Raw genomic sequence first — 12,444 nt, 5'->3', positions numbered from 1 at the left:
TTTTTAGTAGAGACGGGGTTTCACCATGTTGGCCAGGATGGTCTCGATCTCTTGACCTCGTGATCCGCCTGCCTTGGCCTCCCAAAGTGCTGGGATTACAGGTGTGAGCCACCACGCCCGGCCTACTTTTATACATTTTTAATAATGAAGTTAAGAAAACAAAACGTACTCACAAAATTAAGTTTTGTGGAAAATACTATTGAAAATGACACCAACGTGAAGGCACTAAAAGGACACTGACACGTGTTCACTCACTCAGCAATATCTGAGAGCCCAGTGTGTGCCAGTCACTGTGCTTAAATGTTAATAGAAGCAGGCACATTACATGACTTACTTCGTCAGGAAATTCAAGCCCAGTAATTATAATAGCCGTAAAAGCAGCAATAAATAGAGATTGTATTTGCTGAGCCCATGCCACAGGCGAAGCAGATACTATAGGCTAAATGCTGTTCTAGGTTAGGGCCTCAAATGTTTTTTCTTACAGAGCCAATCCGTAAGTATGTTAGATTTTGCAGGTCATACACTTGCTGCTGTTACCTCTCAATTCTGCCATTAACAAATGCACAGGATAGTGGTTTCAATAAAACTTTATGTGCACACATCAGCAGGGGCTTGCTGACACCTGTTCTAGCTGCTTTCCATCTATTGGAAACCTCCTCTCCCCAAATTGGTGCTCTTATTACCATTTTATGATTAAGTACATTGAGGAAACGTTAAGGAGTCTGAATCATTTTATAACCAGGAAATGCCTGGTGTTTTTACTGAGGGCGAAGACAACTATTTGGCATGGTTACTGACGTAGTGAGGTAACATGAGATACTGTAAGCATGTACATACACTCACACACACACGCATCAGACCCCAGGAAAAACAAAAAGAAAAATGCTTCACAAAATACTCACGGTTATTAATCACAAGTCCTGGAAATGGTCTAAAGAGAGAAACAAATTGTAAAGTAGAACAATTTATTTCCACTCCACAGGAATCTACAGGTATAATTGTTTATTCAGCTCATACCCAGCCCATGTCACTTATGTACTACCACGAGAAATATTACCCACAACCTTGTAAACTTATGCAAGAGATAGATGTGTATGAATAATGAGAACATGGTTAGAAAATGTTTCACAATAAAATGGAGAAAAAACAAAAAACAGAAACGCAGAGCAGGGAACAGAGTGACTCAAACGCAAAGACGGAAGAGGCTTTTTGCTTAACTCCTGGGAATGACATGGACAGTGGCCATGGGCGAAGTGGAACAAAAATATGGGATTTTTAGGGAAGGAAGGATGGAAGATGAGTGAATGAGAAGAAGTCTCAAGAGGATGTATTATGAGATTTCTGAGTGCCAGTCCTAAGACATCTGAACTAGAGACAGTGGCAACTGGATGAACGGATTGGGCACGTGGAATCGTAGTAAGTTTCTGGGGCTGGAAGAGAACAGGGAAGAGAACCTGGGATTGGTGCTCAGGTGGGCATCTCTTATTGTGACAAGGACACGGGAAGGAATGTGGCTTTCACCATGCTTTTGGGGGTGGGTACAATCATCATGCCTGTTCATATGGACAGGAGCTGACACTCTCAATGGGGACAATGACCACCCTCATTTACAGACAACTAACAGAGTGACCTGGCTAACAAATGGCTGATGTGAGCTCGAATCTGCCTGACCCAAAGCCCGTGACAAGGTGCCCTACGACAGAGGTTGGCAAGGCTTTTCTGGTTTTGAGACAGAGTCTTGCTCCGTCACCCAGGCTAGAGTGCAGTGGCACAATCTTGGTTCACTGCAACCTTCGCCTCCCAAGTTCAAGAGATTCTCCTGCCTCAGCCTCCCGAGTAGCTGGGATTGCAGGCACCTGCCATCATGACCGGCTAATTATTGTATTTTTGTAGAGACAGGGTTTCACCATGTTGGCCAGGCTGGTCTTGAACTCCTGACCTCAGGTGATCCACCTGCCTCAGTCTCCCAAAGTGCTGGGATTACAGGCCAAGGTTTTTCTATAAAGTGCTAGAGAGTAAATATTTTAGACTCCGGAGGCCATGCTGTGTCAGTCCCAGCTACTTACTCTCTGTGACAGGAAAGCAGCATGAATAACGTGAATGTCGCCGAGTTTCAATCAGACTAAAAATAGGAGGCAGGCTGAACTTGGCAAACAGTTCTAGTTTGCCAACGCTTAGGTAGAAGAGCATCTACCATTCTAATAACAAAACAATTTCTCTTGCTTTGTTCATTGCACTGCATAGGAAGCCTGATTCAATGTCTACCTGTGACTGCATTTTAGATGACTCAGCCGCATGAGCTCCGGATTTGTTCCCGTGACTAAGCAGGAAACTCTCACTTACCTAATGACCGTGAATTTGATAAACTCGGCAGAATCTAAGATCCTTCTCATGGAGCTGATTTCCAGGTAGCTGGGGGCTTTGAAGGACACCCCAGGGGGCATACCATCAACCACCACACAGCCAGGGTTAATTGTGATTTTCCTGTAGGGAACTTTCACAGGAAAACCCATACCAATAGCTTCACCTATAGTGATAGTAAGACAAACAGCGTAACAGCAGACGTTAATCTATTACTTTAAAAAGTCTGTAAAAAGCACAAGATCAACATTTATTTTAAAGACTGTCTCTGTTGTTAACTAAGATCTTTGTACATTTCAAACAAATTTAAATATAAACCTGAATTTTTTGTTTGTTTGTTTGTTTGTTTTGGAAACAGAGTCTCACTCTGTCGCCCAGGCTGGAGTGCAGTGGCTTGATCTCAGGTTCAAGCAATTCTCCTGCCTCAGCCTCCTGAGTGGCTGGGATTACAGGCGTGCACTATCATACCCAGCTAATTTTTTGTACTTTTTGGTAGAGACGGCGTTTCACCATGTTGGCCAGGCTGGTCTTGAACTCCTGGCTTCAACTGATTCACCCGCCTCAGCCTCCCAAAGTTCTGGGATTACAAGCATGAGCCACACTGCCAGATGGTGAAGCTTAAATTCATTAACTTTCATACTGACCATCAATAGTATAACACTAATGGTATCTTATTAAATAAATTTAACACAAACGAAACATTCATTCATTCATTCATTCATTTTGAGATGCAGTGTCGCTCTTGTTGCCCAGACTGGAGTGCAAAGGCGCGATCTCGGCTCACTGCAACCTCTGCCTTCCGGGTTCAAGTGATTCTCCTGCCTCAGCCTCCCAAGTAGCTGGGATTACAGGAACCCTCCATCATGCCCGGCTAATTTTTGTTATTTTTAGAAGAGATGGGGTTTCTCCATGTTGGTCAGGATGGTCTCAAACTCCTGACCTTGTAATCCACCCGCCTCGGCCTCCCAAAGTGCTGGGATTACAGGTGTGAGCCACCGTACCCAGCCTAACACTTACTTTTACATTTTAATTCCTTTTAAATAGGAAGATTACAACCACCTAACCATTATATGCTGAAATGATCTTATTAAAACAAATCTCTTTGCTTATTGCAATTGTACTTTGCAAATGCAAAACTTACCAAATTTCCGACTGAAGAGGTCATTCACTTGTTCTCTTAGCTGTCTAGCTTTTTCAACTTTCGAGAGTCTTTCATTATCATCATCTAAAACAGTTCAGAGAAAACCTAAAACTTAAATACTGCTTTTTTTTTTCCTTTTTGGTAAAGAGATAGTATCTTGCTATGTTGCCCAGGCCAGCCTCTAACTCTTTGGGCTCAAGTGAACCTCCTGCCTTAGCCTCCCAAGTAGGTGGGACTACAGGTACAAGCCACTGCTCAGATGCACTTTTCATCCCAATTTTTAGGAGCTCTGTGTAATGTTTTTAAGCATTTTCCATCTTTTAATGATTTAAGTATTTGAGCATTTTGAACTAATTAAATTTGGAATTGTTTAAAATCATTCCTAACTAAAAATGCTACACATTTATTCTTGTTTTTATAAAGAGCTTTATCTGCTGTTTTAAATAGACTTTCCTTCCTTCCAGACAGAGTGTCACGCCATGTCCCCCATGCTAGAGTGCAGCAGCACCATCTGGGCTCACTGCGACCTCCGCCTCCCGGGTTCACGCATGTCTGCTGCCTCAGCCTCCCGAGTAGCTGGGATTACAGGTGCGTACCACCACACCTGGCTAATTTTTTTGTTTTTTAATTTTTTGAGATGGAGTCTTGCTCTGTCACCAAGGCTGGAGTACAGTGGTGTGATCTTGGCTCATTGTAACCTCCGCCTCCTGAGTTTAAGCAATTCTCCTGCCTCAGTCTCCCAAGTAGCTGGGATTTTAGGTGTGCGTCACCACGCCCAGCTAATTTTTCTATTTTTAGTAGAGACAGGCTTTCACCATCTTGGCCAGGCTGGTCTTGAACTCCTGATCTTGTGATCCACCTGCCTTGGCCTCCCAAAGTGCTGGGATTACAGGGGTGAGCCACCGCGCCCAGCCATTTTTTTTGTATTTTTAGAAGAGACAGGGTTTCACCATGTTGGCCAGGCTGGTTTTGAACTCCTGACCTCAAGTGATCCTCCCGCCTCAGCCTCCCAAAGTGCTAGGATTACAGGCGTGAGCCACCGTGCCCGGCCTTATATAGACTGTTTTAAGGAACAGACAGACCTTTGGGTGGTTAACGGGTTCTAGCTCATGCCAAGTGCCAGAACTTGCTGGCGCTGTTTGGAGATCAACAGTTTTGCGAAGGCAGCTGGCGCAGGGGTCTCGGAGGGCACCGGGCAATGTGCAACAGGTCCCAGTCCCTGAATGAGCTGAGCAAACTGCCCTGGCCGGTAAAGTCCAAGAGACCCCAGAGAGACCCCCAGAAACTATGACAGAAGCAGAGAAATCATACCTGGAATTGTCACCTGAATGATGTTAAGGTCTTCAACACCCGATGCGGTAGTATTAACATTGGGTGATGAATTTATTTTTCCTGAAAATACGAATTTAAAATCAGAATTTACAGAAAACAAGGTCAACATCTCTCATACAGGCTGAGACTGTTTTATCTCAGTCCTGCTCATGGTTCTTTCTTTCCGTGGTACATCATTTCAAGAAGACATTCTCCTCCCTGAAAGGCCGCTTTTCGCTATTTTTCTCTTCCTGGTGGTGCTTAGGAGAACATCACACACACAGAGGCAATCAATTACTGAAGAACTAAAAACTAAAATAGCCCAAACTACACCTGTGAATGGGTTTTCCTTCCCTCTTTTCTCCCTGAGATGGAGTCTTGCTCTGTTGCCCAGGCTGGAATACAGTAGTGAGATCTCTGCTCACTGCAACCTCCACCTCCTGGGTACAAGTGATTTTCCTGCCTCAGCCTCCTAAGCAGCTGGGATTGTAGGCACCCGCCACCACGCCCAGCTAATCTTTTATAATTTTAGTAGAGACAGGGTTGGCCAGGCTGGTCTCAAACTCCTGACCTCATGTAATCCACCGCGCCCAGCCTCAATGGCTATGCTTTAAACAGCTTTTGTAAACCACGGCTACACAACACAAGCCTAAGAGCATTCTACAGCTGCGAAAATGCAGAAAAGACACTCACTGGGAGGACTCTTAGAGGAGGTGCTCTCCTTAATTGCCGTCTCAAACATTTCGGGCCTACAGACAAAAGAGAAAAAAAACCAGTGAAACTCTGACATTAAAATGTAAACGAGTTGAAGATTTACAAACCGGTAACTGTCAAGTCTAAATTCAATTCTTAGTAATGAGGAACAGAAATCCCATAGCCAAAAAGACAAACTACAACTGTAACTTTAACAACCATCGCTGCCTCTCTTTGGCTCCCCTTCCCCCATGGTGGTTTCATGGACATCTTCTTCCCCAGGTTAGAATGTATCCTGAAAAGAATCAGCGCTAGACTTGAGGATGGAAACAGAAATCACCCCACGTGTGCAGCAAGGAAACAGAAGATGGGCTGCGAAAACAGGAGCCCTTGAGCCTCTCACTGTGAGCAGAAGTAGAGGGCACAGAGGCTGCCAAACCTCTGCAGACCTGACGGAAAGTATAGCAGGTGGCCACTATGCTCGGCAAGGCCGGCTTTGCTTGAAAGCATCCCTGGGTGACTCAAAATTAAGCCTAACACCAAGTCCATGAAACCTAAAATTCATTTCAACTGATTCATGTGCATTAGTATATACTTTAAAATTTTAATTCTTTTTTTTTTTTTTTGAGACAGATTCTCACTCTGTCACCCAGGCTGCAGTGCAGAGGCACGATCTTGGCTCACTGCAACCTCTGCCTCCTGGGTTCAAGTGATTCTCCTGACACAGCCTCCCAAGTAGCTGGGATTACAGGCGCCTGCTACCGTGCCTGGCTAATTTTTTTTTATTTTTTATTTTTGTATTTTTAGTAGAGATGGGGTTTCACCATGTCAGCCAGGCTGATCTTGAACTCCTGACTTCAAGTTATCTGCCTGCCTTGGCCTCCCAAAGTGCTGGAATTTATGGCTGCAACAGGCCCATTAGTATTTATTTTAATTATGTTAGCCTAATCCATACATGTTCAAGCAAGCAGGAGAAATTAAAAATATTCTATTAAGTTGGAGAAATAAAAGGACTTTAGAAAACAGAACAGTGGCTCAGATTCTAGCAGCATCAAGCCGTAACAACATGGCTGTGTACATCTGGCAACCAAAAGTCATTATCTCTGTGGTAGGCTGGAGTCCTCCTGCCCTTCTACCAGCAGCAGACGGAAAATTTCCTTTCCTTTTCTTTTTTTTTTTTTTTTTGAGATGGAGTTTTGCTCTTGCTGCCCAGGCTGGGGTGCAGTGACGCCATCTCAGCTCATTGCAACCTCTGCCTTCCAGGTTCAAGCCTCCACCTCCCAGATTCAAGTGATCCTCCTGCCTCAGCCTCCCGAGTAGCTGTGATTACAGGCACGCGCCACCACTCCGGCAAATTTTTGTGTTTTTAGTAAAGACGGGTTTTGTCATGTTGGCCAGAATGGTCTCAAACTCCTGACCGCAGGTGATCTGCCTGCCTCTGCCTCCCAAAGTGCTGGGATTATAGGTGTGAGCCACTGCGCCTGGCCAGAAAATTGTAAACATATACAAGAGTGCCGCTTAAAAAAGAGCTTTTCTGACTAATTCAGCCCTGCCACAAACACGGACCCATCTCCCAGTGTCAAACACGACCCACTCACGCTAACCCCACTCCATCCGATTCGCTTACTTTTTAATGATGAACTTAATTTTGGCTTTATTTCTGAGTATCTTCTCCAGCCTTGGAATGCCAAAAGTAGAGGGTCTTCGGAACGGGACACCCTCAGGTAAGCCTTCCACGTAAAAGTCTTCTGGGAAAGACTCAAACAACGCGAATGGCACCTTCACAGCTTGCTTAAGGCCAAGAGCTTCCCCTGCAAAATAGCCGCGTACACAGAACAAAACATGGGAGTAACGACGCCATTCAAGCCCGAAAAACCCACACACCACCAAGCACAGGGACACCCCAACGTCCAGGACCTCATTCAGCTCCCTTCTACTCCATGAAGGCACCCCCGCACTTCAGTAAGGATGTTTCAAAACAGACTTACCGCACTTCTCATTGAAGAGATTTTCAACTTTCTGTTTTAGGTCCGTGATTTTGGCATTCCAGGCCTCTGCATATAGAATATAAGATAGCTAAATTGCAATATGTATCACAGTACTTATCAGCATACATTCACAGGCAGGAATGTTACATCTTCTTTGTGCATCTTTAGGAAGAAATAAGGCGGGTACGGTGGCTCACGCTGGTAATCCCAGCACTCTGGGAGGTGGGCGGATTGCCTGAGGTTAGGAGTTCGAGACCATCCTGACCGACATGGTAAAACCTCATTTCTACTAAAAATACAAAAAAAATTAGCCAGGTGTAGTGGCATGTGCCTGTAATCCCAGCTACTCAGGAGGCTGAGGTAGGGGAATTACTTGAACCAGGAAGGTGAAAGTTGCAGTGAGCCGAGATTACGCCACTGCACTCCAGCCTGGGTGCCAAGAGTGAGATTCCATCTCAAAAAAAAAAAAAGAAAAAAAAAAAGAAAAAAAAAATGCATAATCCTTCACAGCTGTAATCCCAGCATTTTGGGAGGCCGAGGCGGGCGGATCACGAGGTCAAGAGATGGAGACCATCCTGGCCACGGTGGTGAAACCCCATCTCTACCAAAAAATATAAAAATTAGCTGGGCATGGTGGTGGGCGCCTGCAGTTCCAGCCACTGGGGAGGCTGAGGCAGGAGAATTGCTTGAACCCGGGAGGGAGAGGTTGCAGTGAGCCGAGATTGTGCCACTGCACTGCAGGCAGGTCTCAAAAAAAAAAGAATAAGAATAATCTTTTACCACTATATGACTTGACAATTACTCCTACCCTGATACATACGCAAACTCTTTTCGTACATTACTTTTATGTCAGCTACAAGTAAGTGAACAAATGCTAAAATAAAGCAAAAACCAAATGAAAATCCCCAAAAAGTCCCCGCAAATTATAGTGTCTACTACATGGGAGGTATGGTTCTTAGTATGTTAAATGACAGTATTTATGACCTCATAATAACCTCATGAGAAAGAAAGAAGTAATGTTATCCCCATTTTGCATGAAGGGAAACTGAGGCAGGGAGCATTCACCTGCCCAAGTGGCATCAGATCTGAACAAAGATCTGAACTCAGGCAGTCTGGTTCTACAGTGCACTCCTTTAACCTTTGATGTATGCCAACTCACGAATGAGAACCATTCACCTGGTAAAATAAAACGTGATTAACTCCTATTTAAAACGATTGAACGAAGAAAAATAAAACGCAAACTTACCAAAGGAAAACTCTCTCCCTCGCGGCTTGAAGGGTACGTTAGAACCGTTAGTCTGGGTAGGGGTTCGAACAGCTGAGGTTTGAGGATTGTTGTTATTAGGGCCTAAAGGAGTGAAAATAGTGATGATCAACGCACACTGAATGACACAGGTGTCTCTAGGCTACCATCTTCAAGTCTAGCCTGTGCCAGAAAACAAAGCTCGGTTCAAATGGAAATGAGCCTTCCCGTCGTTCCCGCGGGTGCCACAGAAACCCATTTTTCTACTTCCGCCCCTGCAGCCTGGTACTTCCGCCCCTCAGCCTGGTACTTCCGCCCCTCAGCCTGCTACTTCCGCCCCTGCAGCCCGGTACTGCCGCCCCTGCAGCCCGGTACTGCCACCCCTGCAGCCTGGTACTTCCGCAGAAATAATGCTCAAGGCCGGGTGAGGTGGCTCATGCCTATAATTCCAGCACTTTGGGAGGCTGAGGCGGATGGATCACCTGAGGTCAGGAGTTCGAGACCAGCCTGGCCAATATGGCAAAACCCCATCTCTACTAAAAATACAAAAATTAGCCAGGCACGGTGGTGCACGCCTGTAGTCTCAGCTACTTGGGAGGCTAAGGCAGGAGAATCACTAGAACCCGGGAGGTGGAGGTTGCAGTGAGCTGAGATTGTGCCACTGCATTCCAGCCTGGGTGATAGAGTGAGACTGTGTCTCAAAAGAAAAAAACAAATAATGCTCAAATTTGTCAGCTCTTTTCCACTACAGGAAAATGAGTGCTAGCTCTATTTACCCATATAAACTCCAGACCTTGCCTTTCTTATTTAGGGACATCTAATAAACAATCAAAGTAACCTATTTTTCAACACATGAATGAAAGAGTCGAGATAATATAAAAATAAAGTTGTTTCATCTGAATTCTTTAAGTTATAAAACACTCTTAGGATACATCTCGAAACTCCAGATTCCTTCATTTGCAGACACGTTTGTATGGGCTCTGGGCTTTCACCTCAATTACCTTTGAAGTGAGTTATTCACTCTGGATGTCTATCTTTGCATAACGACTTTTGCTTGATAAACAAATTTTGAGAAATACTATCAATAGCTAAGAGTGCATACTGGAGGCCGGGCATGGTGGCTCACGCCTGTAATCCCAGCAGTTTGGGAGGCTGAGGCAGGCGGATCACAAGGTCAGGAGTTCAAGACCAGCCTGGCCAGTGTGGTGAAACCCCGTCTCTACTAAAAATACAAAAATTAGCTGGGCGTGGTGACACCTGCCTGTGATTTCAGCTCCTCGGGAAGATGAAGCAGGAGAACTGCTTGAACCAGGACCCGGGAGGCAGAGGTTGCAGTGAGCTGGGGTTGCACCCCTGCACTCCAGCCTGGGCTAGAAAATGATACTCCGTCTCAAAAAAAAAAAAAAAAAAAAAAAAAAAAAAAGTGGATACTGGTCACCATACCAAGAGTGCCCTGTGAGCTAACCAATTCATTCTTCACAGGCACTATTACTGTCTCTGCTTCAGTTGTGGAATGCAGAACCACAGGGGCTGCATAACCTGGTGAGCGGTGGTGCTGGGCACCAACCTTCCGAGTCTGTCTCCTCAGTGCCCTCACCCCGACACGCGGTGGACGGGAGCTTCACGAATCATTTCACAGATCTGAGCAAGAGATGGCAGGCAAGCAGCACGCCATCGCCTATACAGCGTTCCGACCCAACTTTCCAGTCATTAATGATGTCAGAACTCCTGAATAAGGACTGCCGCTTCCTCAGAAGCTGGTAACAAAAGCAAGGGGTGCTGGACCAGCTGGCTCTAGCACCTGGGTTACCTGGCGGGTGCATCCACACAGAGGAAATCAGAACATTCCAGAACCACAGTTTTCTACCAGGCCAACATCCCTACTTATTATACTGTAAGCTCATGAAGCAACCTTTTACAAACAAGCGGGCAAGACGACACAAGAGCAGATGACACACTGAGCTGGCGGAATGCTCTTGTTCTTACACTAAATGAATCACTGGCATTCTGGGTTTACTTAAGTGAAGTCACACTCTACACCCACGAGCCTGACTACATTAAAAAGTTAACACCAGGCCGGGCGTGGTGGCTCACACCTGTAATCCCAGCACTTTGAGAAGCTGAGGAGGGTGAATCACGAGGTCAGGAGTTGGAGACCACTCTGGCTAACATAGTGAAACCCTATCTCTACTAAAATTACAAAAAATTAGCCAGGCGTGGTGGCGCACACCTATAGTCCCAGCTACTCAGGAGGCTGAGGCAGGAGAATCATGTGAACCCAGGAGGCAGAGGTTGCAGTGAGCCGAGATCGCACCATTGCACTCCAGCCTGGCTGACAGTGCGAGACTCTGATTCAAAAAAAAATAATGATCGTAATATAATTATTTCCTTCTGCATTTATGAAGAGATGGAAGAAGTATCCATACTTGACAGCTGGTTGGGGGTTGTCTTTGGTACTACATGCAGTATTTTAACACTGTGAGACTGAAAAGATGAGAACCAGCTGGGCACGATGGCTCACTTGAGGTCAGTAGTTCGAGACCAGCCTGGACAACATGGTGAAACCCCGTCTCTACTAAAGATATAAAAATTAGCCTGGCGAGATGGCAGGCACCTGTAGTCCCAGCTACTTGGGAGGCTGAGGCAGGAGAATCGCTTGAACCAAGGAGGTGGAGGCTGTGGTGAGCCGAGGTCGCACCACTGCACTCAGCCTGGGCACAAGAGCAAGACTTCATCTCAGAAAAAAAAAAAAAAGAGAAAATACTTTCATTCAAGGCACTGCTAAACTTTCTTTCCTTAAAAGAACAGAAACAAAATGAAGAGGAATAAAAAGACATTCCACGTCACTCTGCACCCTTACTTGTTACGATAAAGAAACAGCATTTTAGGGCTTTTCTTGGGAGGAGTTTATGAAGTGATCCATGTTATCTGTTTTCTGTTACTGGTTTAAAAATTTTCAATTAGAGGCTGGGCGTGGTGGCTTAAGCCTGTAATCCCAGCACTTTGGGAGGCCGAGGCGGGTGGATCACAAGGTCAAGAGATCAAGACCATCCTGGTCAACAAGGTGAAACCCTATCTCTACTAAAAATACAAAAATTAGCTGGGCATGGTGGTGCACGCTGTAGTCCTAGCTACTCGGGAGGCTGAGGCAGGAGAATTGCTTGAACCCAGGAGGCAGAGGTTGCAGTGAGCCGAGATCGCGCCATTGCACTCCAGCCTGGGTAACAAGAGCGAAACTCCGTCTTAAAAAAAAAAAAATTTTTTTTTCAATTAGAAACATTCAGAAATGTAGCTTTATCACAGACAGTTGTTCACATGTAAAACTAGTTTTATTAACTTCATCTGTATAAACATATAGCTAGTGAACTGACCTAACTAGTAGACTGGAGAATCTACAGAATCACTGGCCCTTACCTTCCACAGTGACCTCAATTTCAGGAACCTTGGAATTACTCCCAGGACTTCGTGGTCTTTTTGGGGACTGCAAAGCTGTAAAAGAAGCCAGAACTACTTTAGTATATTTTAGGGGAAAAAAAATAACAGAAGGAGATGCTTTATAAGAGCAGAGTATTAAAATTCATACAGTTTGGCTCTTTTCAAAGAAACCTGCAGAATTAAACTTGTAGTGCAATCCTCCACAGGGGCTCAACAAAGCTGTGAAAACATGAATGAAGGAGGATTGCAAATGTGACATTTCCAGTGAAATG

At 45.1% G+C, this 12,444-nt stretch overlaps 1 protein-coding gene across 1 annotated transcript in view; it reads right to left on the bottom strand.

Annotated features, from left to right (window-relative positions):
- The window catches only part of GTF2I (general transcription factor IIi), a 111,286-nt gene that overhangs the window by 6,013 nt on the left and 92,829 nt on the right, over window positions 1–12,444 (bottom strand). The window contains exons 22-30 of the mRNA XM_037743774.1: window positions 12,152–12,226; window positions 8,741–8,842; window positions 7,495–7,560; window positions 7,134–7,317; window positions 5,507–5,562; window positions 4,814–4,894; window positions 3,503–3,586; window positions 2,344–2,527; window positions 903–931 (exon numbers count right to left, since the gene is read on the bottom strand). Coding sequence (XP_037599702.1) covers window positions 903–931; window positions 2,344–2,527; window positions 3,503–3,586; window positions 4,814–4,894; window positions 5,507–5,562; window positions 7,134–7,317; window positions 7,495–7,560; window positions 8,741–8,842; window positions 12,152–12,226 — 861 coding nt within the window. The remainder of the gene's footprint in view (window positions 1–902; window positions 932–2,343; window positions 2,528–3,502; window positions 3,587–4,813; window positions 4,895–5,506; window positions 5,563–7,133; window positions 7,318–7,494; window positions 7,561–8,740; window positions 8,843–12,151; window positions 12,227–12,444) is intronic.

Source organism: Cebus imitator, unplaced genomic scaffold, assembly GCF_001604975.1.
Source record: "Cebus imitator isolate Cc_AM_T3 unplaced genomic scaffold, Cebus_imitator-1.0 Scaffold153, whole genome shotgun sequence".
Taxonomy (NCBI): Eukaryota; Metazoa; Chordata; class Mammalia; order Primates; family Cebidae; genus Cebus; species Cebus imitator.
This window is presented reverse-complemented; position numbering and strand designations above follow the sequence as displayed.